The 24,923-nt window shown below is 40.3% G+C and overlaps 1 protein-coding gene across 1 annotated transcript in view; it reads left to right on the top strand.

The window, feature by feature from the left end:
• Window positions 1-732: 732 nt before the first annotated feature.
• Window positions 733-24,923, top strand: part of clstn3 (calsyntenin 3) — a 28,476-nt gene continuing 4,285 nt past the window's right edge. Inside the window, exons 1-15 of the mRNA XM_088409284.1 lie at window positions 733-1,015; window positions 2,087-2,153; window positions 7,553-7,675; window positions 8,797-9,007; window positions 9,084-9,292; window positions 10,461-10,610; window positions 11,702-11,887; window positions 12,846-13,133; window positions 14,273-14,385; window positions 15,312-15,471; window positions 16,941-16,988; window positions 18,000-18,148; window positions 18,807-18,955; window positions 23,853-24,079; window positions 24,217-24,378. Coding sequence (XP_088265410.1) covers window positions 1,013-1,015; window positions 2,087-2,153; window positions 7,553-7,675; window positions 8,797-9,007; window positions 9,084-9,292; window positions 10,461-10,610; window positions 11,702-11,887; window positions 12,846-13,133; window positions 14,273-14,385; window positions 15,312-15,471; window positions 16,941-16,988; window positions 18,000-18,148; window positions 18,807-18,955; window positions 23,853-24,079; window positions 24,217-24,378 — 2,245 coding nt within the window. The 5' untranslated portion in view covers window positions 733-1,012. The remainder of the gene's footprint in view (window positions 1,016-2,086; window positions 2,154-7,552; window positions 7,676-8,796; window positions 9,008-9,083; window positions 9,293-10,460; window positions 10,611-11,701; window positions 11,888-12,845; window positions 13,134-14,272; window positions 14,386-15,311; window positions 15,472-16,940; window positions 16,989-17,999; window positions 18,149-18,806; window positions 18,956-23,852; window positions 24,080-24,216; window positions 24,379-24,923) is intronic.

The raw sequence follows: 24,923 nt of genomic DNA, 5'->3' as shown, positions 1-24,923 counted from the left end.
ATGTTTTGTATGTAATAAGGAAATCTTTCCGGCCACCCGCTCCCATCTACGGACGTTCTTCGTTTTGACCTCGTTGTTGCCAATCCCTTCGCTTGTCTTGTTTGTAAATGAAAAGGTGCAGTTTTGGTTTGAAGTCTTTTCAAATTTTTAGGGGGGAAGCGGTTATCTCATCGTGAAGCAGCTGCCGAGGAACATTGTGTGCTTCACCTGTGTTGCCTCAGCTGGTGATGCATCTCATCATTATCAACCCTGCAGGGGACTGCCTATAGCAACTGCCTGTCAATTTTCACACAACCCCACGACAGTTAATTGCCATTTCAAGGGTTTTTATTTTATGCCTTATTCCTATACCAAATGTACAAAAATCTAAAAAAAAAAAAAAAAAAAATGGGATGAAACCATGGGGGAATGTGATTTTTTTAATGCAATTTTCTAATGTTGAATAATTAAAAAAAAAAAAAAGTGCTGCATTTCAAAACTGAGATGGTCCTGTTGTCTTCTTCTGGTATGACGTCATTTTGCAGTTTACTGCTCGTGTGTTGATGAGATTAAATGCACGTTTTTTTTTTAAATTTTAACACATCATGACGTGATTGTTTTAGTGTCATTAAAGAAAAAAATATTTATCCGGAGCACCAGTGTGCCACCGAGCTGCTGGGGGAGGACGTAGCCGGAGAAGGACGCAGTGTGGGCGGGTTAACGCACGCCGAGGGAGGGGGGGAGGAGGAGGGGGGGACGCCAGCGTAACATTCCCCACTCAATCTCTCCTTCCTTCTCCACAGACGAGAAAACAAGGGCACCGCTCCAGTTACACACCAAATCATCCTCTTTCCCCCCTCCCCAACCATCCACTGACACCGGGAGCTTCGCGTCCGCTCTAGCCGAGGACGAGGACGTGTGCGCGGGACGAGGCAGGGGCGTGACAGGCGGATGCTGCGAGGCTAAAAAAAAAAAAAAAAAAAAAAAAAGAAAAGGCTGTGGGTACCGAGCAGGCATCGCCGCTGCAGCCGACATGGTATGTCCCTACTTCTTCTTCTTGTTCATCTTCATCATCGTGATCACGGTTGCTGCGACATTTCACCTGACTTAAAGTGAGCAGCCATTATTATCCCAATTTTATTTTGCTTTTCGGATGCGTGCGGCTATCTCGCAGTCATGTCGCATTGCAAGTGGGGACACATGCATTGGGCCTTGTGGACGTCAATGTATGGACAGTATGGAAGTGAGAATGTTGCTTATCGGTGAGCGGGAGGGGGGGGGGGGGGGTGGGGGGGGGGGGTGTGGGCACGCCCACCTCCACACACGAATCACACACACGACAACCATCCTCAATTCCATACATACCTCCTCCCATGAGGAGTCATTTTTCAGCTAACCGCCGCAAGCCAACTAACCACAATTAAAAGGACGGAAAACACCCACTTAACACTTACGCAGTTTATTGCTGTGGCACGTACACAAACACCGCCAAAATGAACGCTTCTTCCTTGATTTTGCTATTTATAGAACAGCATTTGCATTGGACAACATTTCCAATTACCGATTGAAAAAACTTCAGAGATTGTAACACATTTCTGCAGGTATCAGCAAATCTCATTTCATGCTTTTTAATGCCCTGACAAGAACTGTACCGTTTCTCTTTTCAAATTAAGAGCAAATCAATTGGAACATGAATCATCCTATTGCTAATTGCGTCATAGTGACTCCTTAATTTTTATTTAAGTTTTATATGTCTGCATCTTGTTCTCGGTGGTGCAATTTTACAACAGATGGGCCAGAAATAAAACATATTGTAGTTGTTGAGTAAAATACGCAAAAGAAACCACTACAAGTGTAGCTCCATAATTGAATACATAAGGAACAAATGCCACAGGATTATTTTGATTGAAAAATGTATCGCCAAGTATCCTTTTAACATGACTGAAAAAGAAGAAATGGCAGTTACTAACGTTTGTTCCTCCTGCATGTTTTTTTTTTGACTCATCTTCTGTGGTGCTAATGAGTTGTCGTTGCATGCCCCCCTTTCCTCTTGTCCTAATCCCCCCCCCCCCCCCCCCCCCCTTTTCTCTAAACCTGTTCCTCCCAGATGGACAACATGAAATGTCTCTCCTTCCTCTTCCTTTGCTTGACTTCGGTTGCCAGTGGCAACAAAGGTCAGTTCCTCGTCCGGATCGATATTGACTGCTCATGTTGTCTTGTCGTTGTTGTTTTAGCTTGCTTTAGACGCTTTGCCGCTGCATTAGGTACACCTGTTCTCAGGGAAATCCAATACAGGAATAGAAGGCTTTAAAAAAAAGGACGATCATGTCAATGAAGTATGTGGCGGACGTTGTCAGTGTTTTTCGTTATGGGATTGGCCGGCGACCAATCCAGGGCGTATCCCCGCCTCTCGCTTTATGTCGGTTGGGATAGGCGGCAGCTCATCGGGGATCCGAATGATGACGAATGCTTTGGAAATGGATGGATCATGAAATAAGTCCCCTAATGTTGACTTTTTGTCTCAGTTAATTGGAAATAGCATGATTTTTATTTTCAGATTTTTAGAATATATTCATAAATAGGCAGGTGTGTATGATAATATTTGATAGTAATTTTCAAATGAAATATTTTACCTTTTTGAGAGTAAACTACAAAACAAAGTTTTTGTAATGTGTTGCCTTTTTTTAGATTAATTAATTCATTTATTCCATACATACATCATCATTTGAATGTGATATTTTCCATATTAAAAAAACAAAACAAATGAATGCCTATGCTTTAATTTTTTTTACTACTACTCCTTTTGTTTTGTTTTTTTATTATTAATCATAATATACACTAACCTTTAATTCACCAGTGCCTGTATGTACATTATGAAATGTGAATGTGTGCGGCATGGTATGAGCATTTATAGATTGTTGACCCCACTAGCACGTATAAGTGTGACGCTTTCCCCCTGTAGTTGTTTTGTTTGCAATAAATCGAAATATTCTGGCTCCTAAAGATCCATATAGAGCCTGTTTTATGGTCGTATGTTTATATAAGTGCTTTAATTTGTAAGTTGGTTTATTGTGAAAAGCAAACCGGATGTGGTTGCGTTAGGCTTTCTGCAATAAGCGTCTTTCTAGGAGCCTACGCAATTGACTGACGGTCTTTAAGATTTATGAGCCTGGAGCAATCTGTACGTTTTTTTTATTAGTCAATTTTATTTGTCATTCGTGGCCCGTATAAAGGCTTGTTTTGTTTTAACTACGTGACAGAGAATTGCCAGATTTTTCTTCATTTACAGTTAGCATGAACTAGCAATTAGCATGAAGTTAGTGATTAGCGTTTAAGCTAGCAATTAGCTCATTAGCTTGCAAATGTTAGCATGCTAGTTTAGTCTACTGTTTATCATATAACAAACCAGCCTTGTATTGAACCTAAAGATTTTTTTGCATATTTTTAGTCACAGTTTTACACAATTGAGTCATCTAGCGTGGACAAAACTGCAATAATCGTTATAAGGTGTTATTGAAGGAGGAATATGGAGGAAAATCTTTTCTCAAGTGGGCCGTACTGGTAAAAGAATGGTATATAACGTGAGAAAACAATTAATGTTACTCATATGTAGATTTTTATTATGTTACTGTTTCCAGGGGCTGCGGTCAACTATAATTATATTGCTGTAAAAAATATAAAGAAAAGTCAAGAGAAATACAATAGAATAACTTCCTGGGCCCTATGTATTCCAATACAAGATTTTTCCTTCAAATTGCTTGAAATCAATAGAAATTGCTAACAGTAGCTGGTGATAGGTGAGGTTATTATGGCATTAGGTTCAATATAGAAGTGTCCAAGTCTCAATCCTTGTCCATCCATCCAGGAATATTACTAAAAAGGAGAGGCTCATGTGAAAGTTATGACGTCAAAATTATTATGGATAAATGAACTCGAGCTGCATCGTGAGGAAATGGCCAAACAATTCAACGTTAAACTGGCGAGGGATTCACTAACCTCTCACAATGTGGTGAGTCTGAAACACACTTAACCTGCAACAATTATGTAAAACTTACGGATATGAACACAAGAAAATAAAAAGAATTTACAAAGATAGGATTTGTTTTGTTTTGCTATAGTTTTTCCATTGTCACCAAACCTTTGGTGCGTCCTATACTCTGTAATGTAGAAAATACCCGAATTTGACCCTAAAATTAAGGGTGTGTCCTATATTTGTGGAATTATGTTGTTTCAATAAATACAACAAAACACAGATATGCAGTGGAAGGAAAATACCCCAATCAACACCTCTGCTCTAGCTACTGCAGTGCTAGCAAGGGAAGAACAGTACATCTTTTGCCTTTATGTCCGCGACACAACTCCAAATGTTAAATGTTTACAATAAATCAAATTGTAACAGCAGGCATTTTTCTGATAGTTTTCAACTGGCTGGTTTACAAGCGTCTGCTATAATGAAATCCTGAAATTGGAGACTTATTTCTGGTGTGCCACCTCAAGATTTTAAGTCAGCACCCCAATGAAAAAATAATTCTAGGACCTGCGTAGTGTCCGTCATGTGCGTGACTCTTATTTCTTCTCCCAGTATCAGATTTACTGCCCTCCTTTTTCAGGTCGGTTCTCCAAAGATCATGTAAGGAGGGGCGGTGGTGGTGGGGGAGGGGGTGTGGTGATGGTGGTGGTGGTGGTGGTGGGGGGCATTGGGGAAAAGACAAGGAACATGATGATGAAGGGTAAAGGAGGCAAGGCAGAGAAGGAGCAGTGACAGGAAGGGAGGCAGACATGGCCGAAAAAGACGCAGACGAAGAGGGAGGAGGACGTGAGATGGGGCGGGGCGGGGGTTGGGGGCGGGGGGGCTGCATTCGCGTGCTTTCGCGAGCGTCAGCCAGCCGGGCATGCTGTGGCGACATGGAGTGACAGAGAGGCGACCGGTGCCAAGGGAGACGGAAGGATGGAATGCCTCTCAATCTGTAATCCGGAATGTAATCCAGGCGCCTGATGCTCAGATTAACGCTACGTGGAGGGGGGCGGGTGGATGCGCCAGGCTGAGGGAGATAAATGACCAAAAAAGAGAGTGCGGAAAGTGTGGATATAGAGGGCTAGACGTGGGCCGACTGCGTAATTGTGCCTTCGTTTGGCCTCCAGCAGAATTCTAAACAACAAGTAAATCCATACGTAAAGAAACTATGTACGCTTCTATTACACTTTGGGTTTTTTTCTGTGTTTTTGAGATAACTCTGACAGTTGTTTTGAACTCAATTTTGGGTGTGGAATCAAAAAACCGATCTCAGTTTTTCTAGATCACGCCAAGTTTTTTTTAGCTAAAGGATCCCGTTATCTTTTAAAATACGATGTACTGTAAATGTATGTGTTTGGAAAGAGGATCTGCCGATGCATAGTTTCGATTGGGTACCTCGGCAGTGTATTAACTCGTTCAATGCCGGTATTTTGACTTTTTTTTTTTTTAAGAGTCCAGTTTTTCATTTCGGACAGCAGGAGGTGCTGCCCGTTGTCTGTAGTTTTAACAAACATGGCCGCCTCTGGAGAAGTGCCACCCTCAATGTAATATAATTTAATGATAACTAGACCTACGATTATATTTAAAACATACCGTTGGTCGTTAAGAACGCAAGTTTTTGAAATTTATAATCATTTAAAATATTCGTTTTCAATAAAAAAAACAGTGTAAATCTTACACAATGTCCCTTTAAATTCCAGATACTTAAGTATGAAATCAATACTTAAGTACATTAAAGACATGAATTCCCAGATACTTAAGTATGAAATCAATACTTAAGTATCTGGGAATTCTTGAGTAAAAGTATGAAATCAATACTTATAGTATCTGGGATTTAATGTCTGGACTCCTAAAAACATGAAAATACGTCCCTGGCATTGAATGAGTTGAGGACAGAAAAAGTTGCTGAACGAAGAAATTGATGTTTTGAATGTTTTGGCAATATTTGTGTTTTTTTCCACCCTTTAAAATAAATAAATGAATAAATAAAATGAAACTTTCCTAACCTGATTCTGATCAGCTAAAATCAGGCCCGATATTTGTTCCCATGATCAGCAAGTTTTGTGAAGGTACTTCTCTTGTTTTTCCCGAAGGACCGAAGAGACAGTAATTTTTTTTTGCGGACCCGAAAGACAAATTGGGTTAGTGTTTGAGAATACGGTAGATGTCACATTGTCACCGTCTCAGCCCGCTTCGCTTCTCCTTGTCCAATTTCTGCCTGGCAGAACAATTAAACCCTCGACGAAACGTCCACTTTTTAATCACACGCTCATCGCCGGCGCCGGCATCAATCAGCTAGCTCGCCTCGGCTCAGCGGCCGCACAATATCCCACTGAAAGGACACAAGCGCCCCAGGTTTTCTGTCAATTTAACCTTTAATTGCCAATTAATTATTCATCCTTGTGCTGGATGTTCAGCGCTAAAGGATCAAAGGCCAAGTTAATGAGCAAGAAGCGAGGATTGTTCCACGTCGCGGCGAAGCCGTGCTGTCTCTTCTCTGTCTTTGCCGCTTTTGTCCCGCAGCTCTTTGGAAATCGGGCGCGAACAAATGCTCGTCCGTGCGACGAGGCCGGAAAAGTGCTTGTTTGTCACCTTCCAGATAAGGCGGACTAAACTTTCGCGTGTCGACACTCCGGTCTGTCGATCAATCCAGTACCAAGCTCGCATTTCTATTCTACTCAACCTATTTAAGATAGACCCAGAAACTAGACCCAGAAAAACCAGACCCAGAAAACGACTCAGAAATTAGACTCGGAAACTAGACTCAGAAAGAATAGGGCTGTTGCTAGCAAATATTTTTATAATGGATTATTCAATGGAATATCCTGTCGATAAAATTGTATTCAAAACATTTTTTCTTGATTACTGTTTATTTACTCTTTGTGTGATATTTTGTGAATAACAGAAAAAAAGCTAGACAACAATTAAGTGATATCAAATGACATGGATTGAGTTTGGATTTACCAACCTTTTCGTTACCGTTTCATCTTATCTCGGTTAATTTTTTCCTTGTCAGCGACAAGAATCATTGTCAAATAAAATACTTGTCTGCCTGCCATTGACGACATTTTTTTCTTTTATGAATAACGCTTTCCGATAAGGCTTGGCACTGAAAGAGTTCAACATGAAAGATAATGTGTCCATTTTCATCAAGGACTACGAAAATCAATCATTTCTGTTGAGGCTGGAAAAAGAATTTTAACAATTTTAAGCTAAACAAGCACTCTAAATCCTTTCTTATTTATTAAAATAGTTGATTAATTTGATATCAATGAGATGTCAATCGATTTTTTTTGACAGCTCTACTCGCTAATGAGCATTGTAGTAGACTCCAACTTGTGGCCACTTCACAATAATCGTATATTTCTGTTTTTATTTTAATTATTTTTTTTAAACAGGAAAAAAAAGACACAATTTTTCTTCGTTTCGAGAATTGATGGAATTCTTTTCAAGGATAAACGGTGGCGAATGATGAAAATCCTCCGAGCGAATTCAAACGCGTAAACTCGCAAGACGCCGCGAAATGACGCTTGTATTTGCATGGTTTGTTCTCCTTAGCCAATAAGCACAAGCCATGGATCGAGACGGAGTACCAGGGCATCGTGATGGAGAACGACAACACGGTCCTTCTCAACCCGCCGCTCTTCGCCTTGGACAAAGACGCTCCGCTCCACTATGCCGGTAACGCCCAACGCCGCACGCGCAAATGACCTCACGCTCTTATTTCTAGTTAGACATCACAAGACTAGTCATCTCACGGACCGTTTTAGATGCACGTATGAATTTGCCGGCCCGGGCGTCTATTTTTAGATCAGCGTAGTGTAATTGAAGCCGTCATGGCAGCGGCATTCAGCCGCTCGCTCATGCGTGCGCCCTGGGACCGGAAATAACCATGTGGGCTCGAATGATAATAGGGACAAAGTATAAGTTCACCTCAAAGGAAAAATGCTTTGTTGGTAAAAGATGGAAAAACAGCAAGACGAGACCGTAGTCTTATGTGAGTCCAGGTAGTTTCATTTAACTTTACGTCCCGTAGTCACGCGTGCAGTAAGAGAGTATGTCGCGCCGCTCTCCTCGCTAACCGAAAAACTGACGTCTGCTTCCTTAAAGGCACAGTACCTCTTTTGTGAATGTCTTTGCTAACAGTCTATTAATGTGGGTCACCACAACAGTATATTATTATATTATAGCATATATACCGTATTTCGACGAGAACGAGTCGACCTCGCTTATAAGTAAACCCCCCTTTTTTACTTCTATCTGGGTGAATTTTACAAAAAAGTCTACACCTGACTTTAGTGGTTGCATAAATCATGGCCTTCCAATTATAACGCATGGTGTGTGTTATTAAAATGATAAAGTTACAGTTACGCATTTCTTCATATACTGTTGCGATTATGGGGTGGGGGTGTGAATGTTACATCAAAACAATGATTTGAGGTATCAATGCTTAATTTTTTTTTTGACACAGCTGAATATTAATTCGTCAATTAAGCCCTAAAATTCATCGTAACTGTCTGACACGCCAAATATTTCCTTCTATCTCCTTGTCAATTGCTCAAACATCCTCGTTACTCTTCCACTCATCTTCAGACCCGACCCATTTTGTTTGAAAATGAGGTCTTCGAAAATGATTTGCTGATCATCTTACTTGGGATATTCTCCCAAGCTTTCTTTACCCAAGTGACGACTATTGTGAGATCACAGCATGGAAGTTCACCCTTCGCTCTTTTCGCATTCGAATTAATGTTATTCAAACGCAGATATGTGGACATAAACTGGTCCGTTTTGCCCACTCACAGGTGAAATTTGCGGCTTCCGAGTGCACAACGGCCCGTCGGGTTCCGGCTCGGTCCAGTTCGAAGCGGTGGTTCTGGACCGCTCCACCGGCGAGGGCCTGGTGCGTTCCAAGGAGCCGCTGGACTGCGAGAGCCAGCGGGAGCACAGCTTTACCATCCAGGCCTACGACTGCGGCGAGGGCCCCGACGGCGTCAACAACAAGAAATCCCACAAGTGAGCGGGATTCTCCCCGGAGCCGCCGCGCGTCCGACACGCCCCTTTTTTCTCACGCCGCGCCTTGTTTCCTCAGGGCCACGGTACACGTGCGTGTCAATGACGTCAACGAGTTCTCCCCCGTGTTCGTGGAGCGTCGCTACGAGGCGTCGGTCCCCGAGGGGCGTCTCTTCGACCGCATCGTGCGCGTGGAGGCTCTGGATGCCGACTGCTCCCCGCAGTACAGCCAGATTTGCTTCTATGACATCATCACCCCCAACGTGCCATTTGCTATTGACAATGATGGTGAGACGCACGGATTAGATCCATAAAACAGCTATTCACATCACTACGTATTCTAAAAATTCACAATTTTAGCTCATCCAATTCAACTTGGGAACAATTTTCTCACTAGAAATTTCTGCTTACCAAAACATTTTCACCATGATTATTTTGTTAAAAGAGTCATTGTGAATAAATAGGAATATTTTTGTAGATATTATCATGGTGAAAACGTTTTGGTTTCATTTTCAAAACGTGAATCTTTTTTGTTAAAAGTGTCATTGTGAATAAATAGGAATATTTTTGTAGATATTGATTCACGTTTTGAAAATGAATAAGATTGGTGAAAATGCTAAATATACTAGCTTTTTAGAATATTATCTTTGTACATTAAGGACCTAGCATTTTTAGACCTTCCTTTAACCAAAGACTAGAAAAAATGTCTAAAAAAAAAAAAGGACAAATTGGTAACTAGAATTAAATGCTCTTTAAAATAAACATAAAAGTATGTCTTTGGGATTGAATGTTTTAAAAACATTAGAATTTTTGCGTTTTTCTAACAGCGTTACATTTCAGCTCGTTTGATCTATAATTAAATTCAGTGACAGCCGAGTCTTAAATTTGTAAGTCACTGTGATGAAATGAAATGAAATGAAATAAACCCCAAATTGTGTCTACCTCCATGCGCAAATATACAACGGTGGGCACAGACTCAAACAATAGCGTCGCCTTCCTTCCCCTGGCACGTATTAAGGCAAAAATATGAAAATAGACTCGGCGTGGGCGGACTATTGTGAATTTCTGCATAAACACTGCAGCAGCTGTTCAGGTGATCTCTCCGTCTATTCCCTGTCGTCTTTTTTTTTCTGGTTACCGCAAACGCCGCCCGCCCGGCTGGCCCGCTGACAAGCGAGCGCCTGCTGTTTTTGTAACACAAAGCGGGGCTGCCTCACTGTGACTCTGCACAATGTGGTCCGAGACCCCCGCCTTCCAACCCTGCCTTTCCCCCCCCCCTCCACGTTCTGTTCTTTCACGTTGCACCATTTTACGTCAGCGTCACTTTTTTCCCGCTCAACAAAAGCCTCCGGACAAGTGTTTTGCGTCAAGGAGGGAGAGCTGCGTGTTTTTTTTTTCCTTTCTGTCTTTTTCTCATTATCATCCTTCTTTCTATGTCCTGTGCTATGTCTCCTAGGTAACATTAAGAACACGGAGCCGCTGGACTCCAAACGTCAGCGGGTTCACACCTTCTGGGTGACCGCCTTCGACTGCGGCAAGAACCGCGCTCAGGCCGACGCGCAGGTGGCGGTCACGGTCAAGCCGTCCTGCAAGCCCGGATGGATGGGTAACGCTCTCGCTCCCTCGCCCTTTTTGCATCATTTCCAACATGGCGGTGGGTTGGCATCTATGTGGGCTGATTGCTGATGTGAGTCAGCGTTGAGTTGAAGGAGGTGGAAGCTTACTTATAGCGAGGTTCTACAAATGCAACTGCTTTAATTATTATTCCAATCAGTATTACATTCAGTTGGCACTCCGCTCCTCTGTTAACACTGTTGACTCATTCTCATCCCAGTACGAATGAGACGTCTATAGCCGTCATTGGCAGTGAATGAGTTTAATGTTCTTGTGCAAAATGGCAGATTAAGTCAGTTATTTTCAGTCATGCAATAATAATACACACAATAATAATTCCGCTAAAGACGGATCTTTGACGAATTTAGCCGTCAATGGCAGTGAACGAGTTTAAAACAATGACCTGCATGTGCTAATTAACCCTCATTACAATCCCAGTCCCCCAGTCTCGTTTTTTTTTTATCTTTACATATAAGCCATTTCTGATCAAAGGAAACCATTGAAAGAATGCATCAGGGAGCTGAAATTTCACCCAGATGGCGACAACATGTCAAATTATAGCATGACTACTTTATCGTTACACTACCGTTAGTGTGCCGTCCCTTGGCTAAAATACAGTGAGAATGACGTGGAAGAAAATGACCCAGAAATTATCAAAATACTGCACAAGTGTTAAGAAAAGCCACGTCAATCTAATCTGCTCAGTAAATGTCAGATTCAATTATGCTAGCTGATGGAAAACTATATTAGCAGCGGGACTCTTTCTTCAAACAATTAGATTTCAAATTCACCTAATAGAATTTTTTTCTTATCGTCAACATTTCATTTCATTTTTAACCACTGTAATCCATTTTAGAGAATTTGGACATTATTATGAGTGGTCGCGCAAACTGTGCTGATCTTATATCTAAAAATGGGCGCTGGTCATTGTGCATTATTCCAGTTTATTTCCAAGATTAAAATTCACAGTGAGGAAGCATCGAACACTCCCCTGCCCGCGGTCATCGAAAATGAACTTTTATCCTCATCGATGACTGTGAAGTGATCAGTCGGGGCTTGAGGGCTGATTTGAATCTGTTTCAGGTTGGACCAAGCGGGTGGAGTACACACCCGGCTCTGGCAGCATCCCGCTCTTCCCCGCCTTGCACTTGGAGACTTGCGAGGAAACCGTGTGGAACATCCAGGCCACCGTAGAGCTTCAGACCGGCCACATCGGAAAGGGCTGTGACCGAGACAGCTACTCTGACCGATCCGTGCGACGGCTTTGCGGTGCGTAGGCTTAAAAATGTTACCGTGAGTCTCAGCTCTTGCATTTTAAATTTGGAGTAAGCCCCCGGCAAAAATCAAGCAAGTCATACAACAGCGCATTAGTCATTTTTCAGCCACAATCTTTTGTTTTTTCTTCCCAAGCCTGTTTCTTTATTCTTTTTCTTTATTATTTCCCCCATTAAACACATAAAGTAACTGACATGAAGCTTAGGTAAAGATTCACTAGATTTTAGTTATCCAAATTCAAATGTTAGCTTGCCTGTCTATGTATTTTATTTCAATTTATATATAGATATATGTTGTATTGTATATATTTTTCATTTCTTGAGGTTTTATTTAGATGAAGTTAGATGTCATAGTTGTGTCTCATCATTAAACATAACAACTTACATACATTATATTATATTCTCATATTATGTTTCACTTAGCTACTTTGTCATGTAGCATCAATTATTTTGTGTGTTTGTAGCTACTTGTTAGCTTCACTTACAGTATGCATTCATGATCATCATTTTTTATCTTACCTCTCTTTGTAAGTTTTAGCATTTCCATAACTTTAATTTGAACTGTTATTTATTTTACACGTGCAGTCACAACAGAGTATATTTGTATATGAACGATTTTCTTCTATTAGCATGTAGCATCTCCATGATCTGTATTTGTGTTAGTTAGCTGCATTGACGCATTCGCAGTCACGTTACTTTGTTTTAACCATTCCAAAACAAAACTCGAAAGAGGTTACTGACAACATATTTTTTTCTTTCAATAATAAATGTTGCACTGGGTTGAAAATGCAGATTCTCAGGCAAAATTCTCATCATGCTTTCAAAATCAAGTCTTTCATGCGTTTTGTTCTCAAATCCTAAAATTAGCAGCTCGGGTCTGACTCGAGTCAAGTCATGTGACCCGAGTCCCCTGTCTCTAGTCTTAACTGATATATTGCCTTCATCTTATTCAGGCGCCGTTCGGGGCGAGGTGGACCTCCTCCCACCTCCGTCGCCCGCTGCCAACTGGACGTCCTCCCTCCCCACTCTACCTTCCTCGGATTCCTCACTGGTATTCTCCTTCAACGGGTCCAACCACGTGGCGGTAGTGCCGGACGCGGTGGTCTCTGGCTTGTCCGGCGACCATTTCACCCTGCAGCTGTGGATGCGCAGGTGGGGCACCAACGTCCAGCCGGCTGCCCCTCAGTCCAAAGCCAGTCGCAAGGAAGAGGAGACCATTGTGTGTAGCACTGTCAAGAACGGTGAGTTATGACAAAACACTGGGGATTTTTTTTTTATTGTCAACAGAAGGAAGCTGCCTGAACTTTTTTTTTCTTTGTAGGTTTTTTAAAACTGATGAAAAAAACGTTATGGAAATTGAGATGTTTTATTTTCAGAAAACGTAAAAAGAGTTTGTATTTTTTAAATTCTTTTATTTTGAGGCCAATATTTTCCCTTTTTTTAAATTAATATCTACTTAAAATATCCTTTTCTGGCCCCCTAATAATCTGGATCATCACCTAAAAAAAAAAAAAACAAAACAACATAATGGTCTATCTAATAAAAACATGCCTTGCACGTATTTGAAGGGTGTATTCTAATAGGGTATTATTATTTTGATGCCAATATTTTTCCTTTTTTTAAATTAATATCTACTTGAAATGTCCTTTTTGGCCCCCTAATCCACCTTGAAAAAAAACCCCAACATAATGATCTATCTAATAAAACATGCCTAGCACGTATTTAAAGGGTGTATTTAAATAGGGTATTATTATTTTGATGCCAATATTTTCCCTTTTTTAAACTAATATCTACCTGAAATATGCTTTTCTGGCCCCCTAATAATCTGTATCATCATCAACCTTGAAAAAAAAAAAAAACAACATAATGGTCTATCTAATAAAAACATGCCTAGCACGTATTTAAAGGGTGTATTTAAATAGGGTATTATTATTTTGTCGATTTCACTTATTTTGGTGGTGGTCAGGAATGTTCTATGGGGAGGATTATTGTATAACCCTTTAAAAAAGTCATCTTAAAAGCTCCACGGTTCATTTTGAAGCTCCTCCAGATGGATTTTTGACATTGTTGTCAACAAATTGGCCTCTCTTGGTCGTTCTTTCACAGCGCTAACCTCCAGCGAATTATCACCTCGGGTGTTGAGGGCGCACTGTTTACGGCCTCGGCGGGCGAGTTGCTCTTGAGGGAGCCACTTAACCTCCGCACTCTCCGCTCCAGTAAAAAAAAAAAACAAAAAACAAAAAAACAGATAATCCGCACCACGGCCGCTGTGTGAATACCCTTTGAATATTAGCCTTAAGAATGAGAAATTAAAAGGAAATGTAAGAAATCCATAGAAAGTCAAGTTCTAATTCTCTAATTGATCGCGCCTTCTCCGCAGACGACTCGTTCTCCCACTACTCGCTCTCCGTGCACGGCTGCCGCCTCTCTCTCTTCTACTGGCCTGACGTCTCGGCCGCACGGCCCGTCAAGTTCTTGTGGAAACTGGAGCAGGTACTGGGGGGGATGTTCTTCAATTTCACATCAAGCTGTTGGGTTAATGGTCACGCGCGGAGCAAACGCGGGAATAAGGCCCACGTGGCTGCCTGCGCTCGGTGCTGGGAGAGCCAAGGCTTTACTGGTTCTAGTGGGGGATTCTGTTTGGAATGAAGCCGCCCGCCCCAGACAGATTGAAGAGGATTACATTCAAGCTGATACAGAGATAAAACAAGATTTGTTCAGATCCTTTCGTCTTTGTCTGATACCTTGTTACCTTACGCCCCGCTCTCCTGCCTGACCGTCATTTAATGGGATTCGTTCGTGATTCTACTTTAATTATCTAGCAAAGGGGAGAAAGGGAATCGTTTAAAAACAAACTGTAGCGTGGATTAATAAAAAAAAAGTACATTTTAAAAGAATTAAATACTTTTACAAGGCAATTTAAGATATTTTACTATATATATATATATATATATATATATATATATATACATACATACACACACGTACCCAATAAAATGCATGAATGTTGTATGTTTAGAAAAAAAGAAGAAACCTTGACCTAAACCCTAAACTAATAAAATTATTCAACCTGTAAAATATATTCGATACCGCTAATACTACCACTTCTATGACTAATACGATTGCTACCCCCACTAAAAAATATAGTTTTGTAATAAAATGCTTAACCTAAAATGTGTTTTAACATCTGATAACATTGAATAAAAATAAGAATGGTAATATAAAATTTACAAATAGAAAAAGAAAAATATTAGTAAAATAAAATGAAAAGTCAGAGGCAACTAAAAGTATTTTTTAACCAATGCTGTGGTCAGAAATATCTATTGAAATAAAAAAGTAATAAAATGAATATTTTAATAGCTCGTTGCCAGTGAAATATCAATGTCACTGTGACCGACATTATCCTGTGTGCCTGCCAGGTGTGCGACAGCGAGTGGCACCACCTGTCACTAAGCGTCCAGTTCCCCTCTGTGACCTTGTACGTGGACGGCGTCACCTTTGACCCAGCTCTCATCCACGACAACGGCGCCCTACCCAACCCGGCCCCCCGTCAGAGGATGTCCATCGGCGCCTGCTGGGGTGAGAGCACCAAAATGGATTTGGATATTTTCATATGTTTTTTGGAATAAGGATGACGATGAATATATATATTTTCTCCCGTTTTTTTTAAGCTGTACTTAAAGATATGAGAATCCTTCCAGGAAAACGAAGAGGCCTATCTCTCTTCAACATTGTTCAAAAACTTGTGTTAGTGAGCACTTCTCCTTTGCTTTTTTTTTTTCCATCGGGGCAAAACGATATTTTTTAACGGGTCTCATCGTGCACCCTTGTTGCAGCTGGAAAACGCGTTTATGAATCACAGCATCGGAAGTTCTCACAAAGCACGTTGGTGAGCTCTCGCGGGACATTTTACACACTTTGCTCGCTTATGATTTAGCTGATGTGTTTTTGCGTCTTTGAGGGCTAATAATATAACGCAGTCATCAATTATTCACTATGGCTGAGCAGCACGATGGCCGGGCAGCTACCGGGCCTGCTTAAGCAGCGCTGCGCTAAAATGTCGGAATCTCTGGCTGCCAATTAGCAAGACAGAAAAACAAACAGCGTGCAAGCGGCTGACGCTAGCTGCTTGATAACATGAAGAGAAAATAGACTTCAAAGTTAGAATGAAGTCATGCCAAAGTTACTTCCTCAGTCATCTTGTGGGAACTTACCAAAGAGACATTTATACAACACTGGCAGAAATGATTTCAAAACATCCGTATTAGGTTAACTGAGGACTCAAAATTCTCCCTAGTTGAGGATTTGAGTATACATTTCGCTTTGTGCTTTTGATTGGATCTCAAAAAACCTGGGATGCTGATTACATATTATTTTATTGATCCGTCAAAATGAGTCACAACCCATTGAAGTTATAATTGTATGTGTTAAATTGATATCTTATTCGATATCATGATATAAAACAAATGCCCTGGAATTCCACAGGCAAATAACAATTGTGAGGAGGCAGCTTGGAGCCTGAACTGTCAGCTAAGCAGCGCATACACACTGTGTGTGTGTGTGTGTGTGTGTGTGTGTGTGTGTGTGTGTGTGTGTATATATATATATATATATATATATATATATATATATATATATATATATATATATATATATATATATATATAAACCACTTGCAATCTCTTGTTATATTTTATACAATACAGTGCTATATTTTTTTTAAATTAAAAACAAAACACGTAACAAAACATGGATAGGGGTATCTGCAACCGATTAATGTCATTACAATTCATTTAAACATTATAACATTTTTTCATTTACAATTCCCAGACATATTGTAGAATTCCAATCCCATGTACGTAAACCGCATGTAAAATAAATTCTTCTCTTGGTTTGTCTGCATTTTTTTGTTTCTGCTTTGTTCATTTTTCATTCTTTGCTGTCACTTCCTGGCCTATTCAGGCGTCACCTCGTGTCTTCTTCATACATTTTGATGAGTATTTGTCTCTTTTCTTTCCCTCTCTCTCCCGCATTGCTATTCCCCGCAGAACCGGAGGACAAGCAGAGGGAGATAGTGAACAACAGCATCCCAGAAGGTAAAAACAAAAGAAGCAGAAGGGACCATCAGGGACGTCATTCAGGATTACCTCTCGCACACACACAACTGAAATTCTTTCAAACATACAGAATGTGAGCAACAATATTCAGTAGTGTGTGTAAGTGAAGGAAATGTCTTTGTTTGTGAGACCATTTCTATATTTTGTTTGGGAGGGTTTCAGTAATGCCTGTGCAAACATTTGGTCGTGTATAAATGAAATTCATAAATGCATGTCTTTTTGGAATTTGTGTGAGAGGGTTCAGTAATGCACAGCGTATGAGTGAAAATAATCAGGAGTGTATGTGAGAGCATTTCTCTTGTGTGTTTGAAAAAAATATGAGTGTACGATAGTCATTTAGTGCTTTATTCGTGAATGTGAGAGGGTTTTCATTTGTATGTGTTTCCGTTAAGTTGTGTGAGCATTGAAATAGGATGTCGTAGTTGCGTGATAGCCTCTCAGTATCGTGTGAGAGCCTTTTCTCATGAGAGTTTGTAATTGAGATTGTTTTAGTAGTGTTAATGTCTAAACTGTTGTACCGTATGTATGAGTGTGTTTCAGTAGTTTGTTTCAGAGCGTTTCAGAGGTGAGAGATTAAAATAAAATCCTTACGTGACTGAAAGCATTTGATATTGAGTCTGTATATAGTGTTTGAGAGTGCTTTTATTATTAAGGGTGAGAGGATTTTTAGTAGTGTGAACAAGGGCGTTTCAGTATTGTGAGAGATGATTTCATTAGTGTACATGAGCTGGGAAAAAAAACATAGTTTATGTGAGAGCAGTTCAGTGGCAAACGTGAGATTGTTTCAGTTGTTATGTGAGATTTTTACGGCAGTGTGTGAATTTTTTTGTAGCGTGTAGAGAGTTTTGGTAGTGTGCATGAGGTGTTTCAGTAGTTGGTAGGAGAGAGGTAATTGTGATTTATGATGTGACCCTGACAGTCTTTCATTGGAACTCTGGTTTTGGTTGGTGTCGATGCCTTCAATTGACCCGTGATTATGTGTGATCTCAGTGAAATACTCAGGCGGTTACCACGGATTGTTGTCGGGGTTGACGGTACGTCCAGGCAGCGTGGAGCCCCATAGCGTGGTAGAGTGCCTGTACGCCTGCAGGGAGGGCCTGGACTTTGGCGACCTGGAGACGTTGGGATCCGGGATGAAGGTAATCCTCAGGGAATCCAACTAGGCCTCTTCAGGATGTAGTAAAAGAGCTGAAATGCTCTAAAAAAATGTTCCTTGTTTTCCAAAAACATCAAAATATGACAGGCTATTATGCTAGGTGGCTATCGAGATGCAAAAAATGTAAATATTTGCACAGTAATATAATGGATTTTGTTTTGTAATGTATTTTTCTATGTAATTATTATTTGATAAAATATATAAAACATTTTTGATGTTTAAAATTGGCTCTAATATCTTGTATGTATTATTTCCATTACAAATTAACTAATTATGTAATAAATACGTACACATTTTTTTTTTATTTTACTTCTAAATTAACCAATTACTTACAAATAAAATGTTAATGGTATATGCGATTTTATTAATATTTTTCTATGTTTTGTTGACAAGGAAACATTACTGAGTAATGTTCAAACTTATAATATATACAGTCTATATTGTATAATTGTTATTTTTCCATTTTATTATAGTTTACATTAAAAATGTTGAAACTGTAAAATATACTTTTGTAATTTTTTATAACAAATCCTTCATTTTCAAAACTACAATACATGTAAAATAATATATTTGACTAGCTTATCATTTACAATTAATAAATATTTTTTTAACTATGCATGTAATTTCCTCCTTGCGTTCAGGTGCACGTGAACCCGAGCCAGTCGGTCTTGGTGCTGGAAGGGGACGACATCGAGAGTTTCAACCGTGCCGTGCAGCAGGTGACCTACAGGAACTCCCTCCGCTTCGCCACGCCCGGAGTTCGACCCCTCAAACTCACCACCTCGCTCAGGTAGCGCAGTCCCCCCCCCCCACTCTTATCGCCCTCAAAACACATTCCGCCGTAATAGCGTGCCGCTCAACTTATTTCATTTGCAATAACACACTCGGGCCAGAAACTCAGCGCTGCTGCCAAGCTTCTATAATAGATTTTTTATTCCCCGCTTGGCTGCTGAATCAATAGAAAATGAAGTCAAGCGGAGGGGATGCGCCTTTATGATGTAAACTGTGAAAGTGGAATGTTTTGTGGTGGAAACGTGACACTGGCAGACATTCCAGCTCCAAGTACTTCAGTGGCGCCGTTAGAGGGTTAGCGCCTATGAATTTGCTGCGTGGTACTTTTCCGTAGTACTTATTTTTAAAAAGTGATTATTCTATCAAGCGTTTTATCGATTGATCGAATAATCAAATGAAGTTTTGCAAAACCACTTTTCTTCGACTGCTGTTCATAAGCGATTACCAATTTATTTACCGATTTATTCAGGCAATGCGCACCAAATATTTTGACTGTAATTCCCCAAACATAAGACGCACCTGTGTATAAGGCGCACCCTTAATGTTGGGGTAAAATTCTGATGTTTTCTGTTAGCATGAATAAGACGGGTCAACACAACATAAAAACTATTGCAAAACAGAATGAATCTCATCTTGAGTAAACTCTTCATATTGTCTTGTGTTCATAGGTTATTATTTGTTGCCCTGTTTCAGATTTCCCACACTGTAGGCGGTCAGTGAATACAGCACCAGTGTAACTCAGAATGCGCTGGAAGCAATTTTTTCCCCCTTTTTCTCGCTACGCAGCTCGAGATCATTTTATCGTGAATACCCGAAGTTGCGCAGCTTCCGTGTTTCACCAAGTTTATTATTGTGTGTATATGCCAAACAACTACAATTAAAAAAAAAACAACAAATCAAATGGATTACCTTACTGCGTTCGCTTGCTAATTGATTCAGCTGGAGATATGAACTTGATCTTGTCCGTTTTAGTAATATTCATGTGTTTAAACAAGGGTGGACTCGGACAGTGGTTCAGTCCGCTCGCTTCTTTGATTGAAACGAATGCGGTAACCTCAGCTAACATGAGCTAATGTTAGCTGCAACAGGAGCTTGCTGCTAACAGCCAACTGCCTGCCTCTACCTCATCCCGTTGCTTAATTATTGTAAGTAAAAATATGACCGATATAAAGATGACAAAAATCTCTGTGAGTCAAAACTTGGTCGACAGATCAATTTTTTTCAAATGATGTCAATTTAAAAAAAAAAAAAAAATCTGATTTTTTAGTCACTGTTTATTTGATGCATCCATTTCATTTTGGGGGGAAAAAAGTGCGTCTTATATTTGGGAATTTACAGTATTTTTCTCATCGTTTTCCGGAGTAAAAGCAGATGTTTGCAAGTGTCTTATTTTGATACAAAAGATAATCAGTCCGCTTTCATGAGAAATTTCTGGAGGCGCCACTCTGGCACTTGTCTGGTAGAATGTCACTCCGAGGGCCCGCAAACGCCTCCTCCTCCTCCTCTTCCTTCGACATTGAACTCATCAAACATGAACCTTGCCTTGCAGCTGATAAGCTGGAAATAATCATGTGGAGATAAGTAAGTATCTTATCTCCCGTTTGCTGGCTTCGGCCCCAAAGTCACCTGCGCTCGTCTTGGCAAGCTGCGGGTCGGGCACCCCTTTATTATTTAGCTTGGGTAAAGCCAGCTAATTCAATCGCTAGCAGCCCAGGTCCACTCAATTACTTTTTCAAATAGCACAAAGAAGGCGTGATCCAAATTCAAACTCTTGTGAATACTAAGCGAGCAGTTTCAGCAATGCAGTATGAAACAACGTGTGGGCAATAGGAACTGGAAGTGGGAGGTAAATGGTTTTTGATAAACTGAATAGAATTTGCCAAAAGAACACTTTGGCCACAGCGTGACGTTTGCAACATAAATTGCATTTGTTCCATGAAATTGTATGAACTTAATCCCTCTGGTCTATTCTCTTCATTTCCTAGTGTTTCTCTTGGCCTCCAGTACGTTTATTTCGTCCAATCAGATTCAACCTTTGTTTTGGGAAAAAAAAAATGTTAAGACCATTTAGCCTACGAGTATGTGCAAACATATTTCTAAGTATATTCGCAAATGTGTTCAAACATATTTGTGAAGTTGTTTAAACATATTTGCAAACATAGTTAAATGTATTTAAGGACATTCAAACGTTTTTACAGCCCTAGTGTGGATATGTTATGTGTGTAATATATTCTCTGAAACAACAAGTGTAAAAACTTGCAAACACACTTGCAAATACTTTTCAAAGCAGCTTGCTTATCACAAATGTTTACATTGGCGGTTCCACACTTTCGTCTTTTCACATTTAACACACAGCAATTATCTGGAACCGTATAGAATGTTTTTAGAAACGAATCTTTGAATTGACTTCACAGGGTTTTTAATGCAATCTGACTGTATAAATTCAAAATGCTTAGTGAAAAAAAAAAAACTTTTTGAGGAGTTATCTTCAAAAAGGATTCTTGTTTTTCCACTTTATGCACTGGTGGATATGCTACAAGCTCTATATTTATTCATGACTTTTAACTAAAGTGAATAGTTAATATCTTGGAGTTCACATTTCACCAAATATCTGCTAAACTGTCACATTAACTGTCAATTTTTAACAGAATTAGGTCATTCGAAGAGACTATTTTTGCACATCACTTGTATGTTTTTGAAATAAGAGATGATTATTTTGTGTGAGTGTGTGTGTGTATTGGAAATAAAACGTGACATTGAGTTGGTTTTGGATCAGTTGTCACCGTCGTTCGTAAGGTGACAAAATCAATTAAGCGTGCAGGAAAATGCACAGAAGATTCGTTTCTCGGGTCAGCGCTCCAGCCATGGTCCTCGCTGGCTTTAACCGTCGCTTTCAGCTCGTGAAATATTAATTCCCCCTCAGATTAGTGCAGTCCAGCGCATGTATGTGGTGAGCTGCGTATTTATATTTATATTTATAGCGCAGCATGAGAGAGAGCGAAAAGTAGGCTGCTGACAGGGCAGATCGCATCAAACTCAAAGCCTGAGCACGTTAGTGCATCCTTTTAAATCGAAAATGATTTCCCCCGTGATTGGCTGGCGACCGGTCCCGGGTTAGCCTGAGTCGGCCGGGACCCCGACGGGGGACACGCCCTGTGGAAAACGAAGGGATCATTTCCAAAGGGCTCCATCTCAGCGATTCAAGGTCACGAGGAGATTGTTTTAGCTCAAGTGTGCCGTGGATTTTCTTTTTTATTGCGTGTGTGAAGATTAGATTGATTTGGGGCCAGGAAGTCACCCAGATGGCTGAACAGCAGGCCCTTCTGGAGAAGCCGATAGAAGCAGCTGCTCTCCCTGATAGCGGAAATGTAACGCACGCATTCACACGCTCTGCGCTTAATCCGCCCTCCAATACCGTCATGCCGACTTATGCCACAAATAAATATGTATGTTTTAATAACGTGGCATCCATACGAAAATATTTATGCTTACAGTGTATTTAACACAAGCCCCTCAAGGCAATTTTCCCTGTATGCGCTACTTGGTAGTAATCAGCAGAGGGAGCTAGCGAGTCAGGTTGTATTTAATTGTCTGCTAAAGAAGTTTTTTAAAGGGAGGCATGAAAATCATTTCATCCATAAGTGGTTTCTCAGACATTTTGAGATGGACAGAATTGAGGGTTATTGATTCAGGTGTAACATAATTGTTGCCATTTTAATAGATAACTTATGACGAAATTGCGATTTAATTGGAGCTCACTGATTGGCAGAAATGAGCTGAAGATATTGATTCAGGTTCCACCTATTTGCCAATTAAAGGAGTAAAAAACAGTTGCATCTGTATTTGACGGATCTTAATCGAGCTAAATCAATTAGTCGATAAAGTGTCTCATAATTTGTTCATAAAATTTTGAAAAGGTGGATGAAAATGGTATGCAGTGGCTAAAGAAGTGGCGGTGATCATTAACAGCAATTAGTCAAATATGATTTTTTTGTTGTTTTATCAGGCAAGTCAACGCAATGCAGTACTTTTATTCAATAAGTTCTATGCACTTTTACCTATCAAAACATAAAAACAATCATATTTCACAAAAGCATTCTGAATGTTTATGCTTTTGTGAAATATGATGTGGTAGCCATTTTGGCACGTGGTGTCACCTGAAAATGACATCACAGCTGCTGAGCCACTCTAATGCCATTATAATGTAAAATAACATTTCTTCGATTGACTTACCATTTAGGCATTTTTTTGGTCATTAAAAAAATAATTTTAAAAAAATCAATAGGGAATTGAGGAAAAATGAGTGCACAGTTCAGGGGCAACAGAAAAAGGAGCTTTTAATTCAGGCTAAATTTATTTGTGATCTAATGAAGTAGTAGCGATACAGAAGCTATAAAAAAACTTGTTGGTCAATGAATTGTTGCTTCAGCATTTTGTCAGTTCACTCATAAAAAAATGGTGCCAAAAAGCAGTGTTTGATTTGGCTGAAACCACCAGAGGAAAATGTTGCTTCAGGCTCACACTATTTGCTGGCTATAAAAAAAAAAGGAACAGTTGGCTTTAAAAATCAATGACGTGACTAATTGTTTCTTAAACATTTTGTTGGTTATGACTGTTGGTAACAATGAGCATGGTTCTTGGCAGCAATCAATAGAGGGAACTTTTTTTCTGGCTCGATTTTGAAGTGGACGATTACAAGCATTTTGAGCCGAATTACACCTGAATTGTTTTTAGATTGTTTGAGCAACCTCTCCGAGAAGAAGATGAAGGCAAAATTAGTCTGTTGATTCAAAACATATTTGCTGGGTAAAAGAAGTTGTATGGATCACATCCATACAACCGTTCTAAATTGCAGGTCAACCGTGGCTAACGTTCTGCTCCTCACCTCCATCCAGATGTTTTAACGAGGAGAGCTGCCTGTCCTTGAAGCCGCTGGAAGGTTACCTGGTGGTCCTCCAGCCGGACGCCCCTCAGATCTCTCTGTCCGGGGTGGGGCCCCACCTGGCCCGGCCCGCTCCCGAATTCGAAGCCCCCCGCGGCGTCGCTCTTTTCCCCGAGCTACGGATCGTCTGCTCGCTGACTCATGCCGTCAACACAGCTGCGCAGGGGATGGAAGGTGGTGGTGAGTCCAAGAAACAAACCTGTGTGGTCTAGGTTCCATTCGGGACAAAACCAACAGTCTTAGTTTTTAAACCATCAACTTGTCTCTACGTGCTAGCAATTTTCCAAGAGATTTAGCGGGTTTTTTTTTTTTTTCAGCGCTGATGTCTGACGCCGTGGCCCACACGTTGGACGGTTGTGAGGTTCAACCTTTGGGCGAGGAGCTGGAGCTGGAGCGGGAAGAACTTCTAGTCGATATGGATGTTGTGCGAGAGCGGGGCTTGGAGATCATCAACACCACCGCCTACATTGCCATCACAGGTCATTAAAACCATCGTGTCCTGCCTGCTCTTACATTAGCTTGCGTTCACATTGCAAGAGGATCCAGTTTGCGTTCTGGTTCTTGCGTCGCAAGGCAAAGTGAAATCTAGACATAGTATTTGAAACTGATCTGAATTCAGTTGTAGTTTTCACACATGCAAAAAACATATGAATGAATTTGTTTGGCTGATTGAAAGGGTCAATAAACCAATAGAAATTGAACTATACATTTACAAGATCATTTAATCCAGTTCATGTTTCCGCCCATTTTGTGAAGGTTAAAACTGGAGTGTTCACATTGCACAGGTTCAGCAAAACACTTCATATACTAGCTAACTAAATCAAGGCTGTTTTGTTCATTTCAAACTGGTTTGAATTTGCTTGCAGTGTTCACATTCGTGCAAAAAAAAAAGAATCAAGTTAAAAACACAATAGAAGTAAACTACCAGAAAAGGATCTTAATCATGATTTATTTTCACATGATAAGTCCCTTTTAAAAAAGGATCCTCTTCAGTTTCTGGTCAACTTCTCAGTCTAAATCAATT

The sequence above is a fragment of the Hippichthys cyanospilos genome, chromosome 3 (genome assembly GCF_059441005.1).
Source record: "Hippichthys cyanospilos isolate Australia breed blue-spotted pipefish chromosome 3, RoL_Hcya_1.0, whole genome shotgun sequence".
Lineage (NCBI taxonomy): Eukaryota > Metazoa > Chordata > Actinopteri > Syngnathiformes > Syngnathidae > Hippichthys > Hippichthys cyanospilos.
The sequence above is the reverse complement of the archived record's forward strand: the minus strand, read 5'-3'. Positions and strand labels throughout refer to the sequence as shown.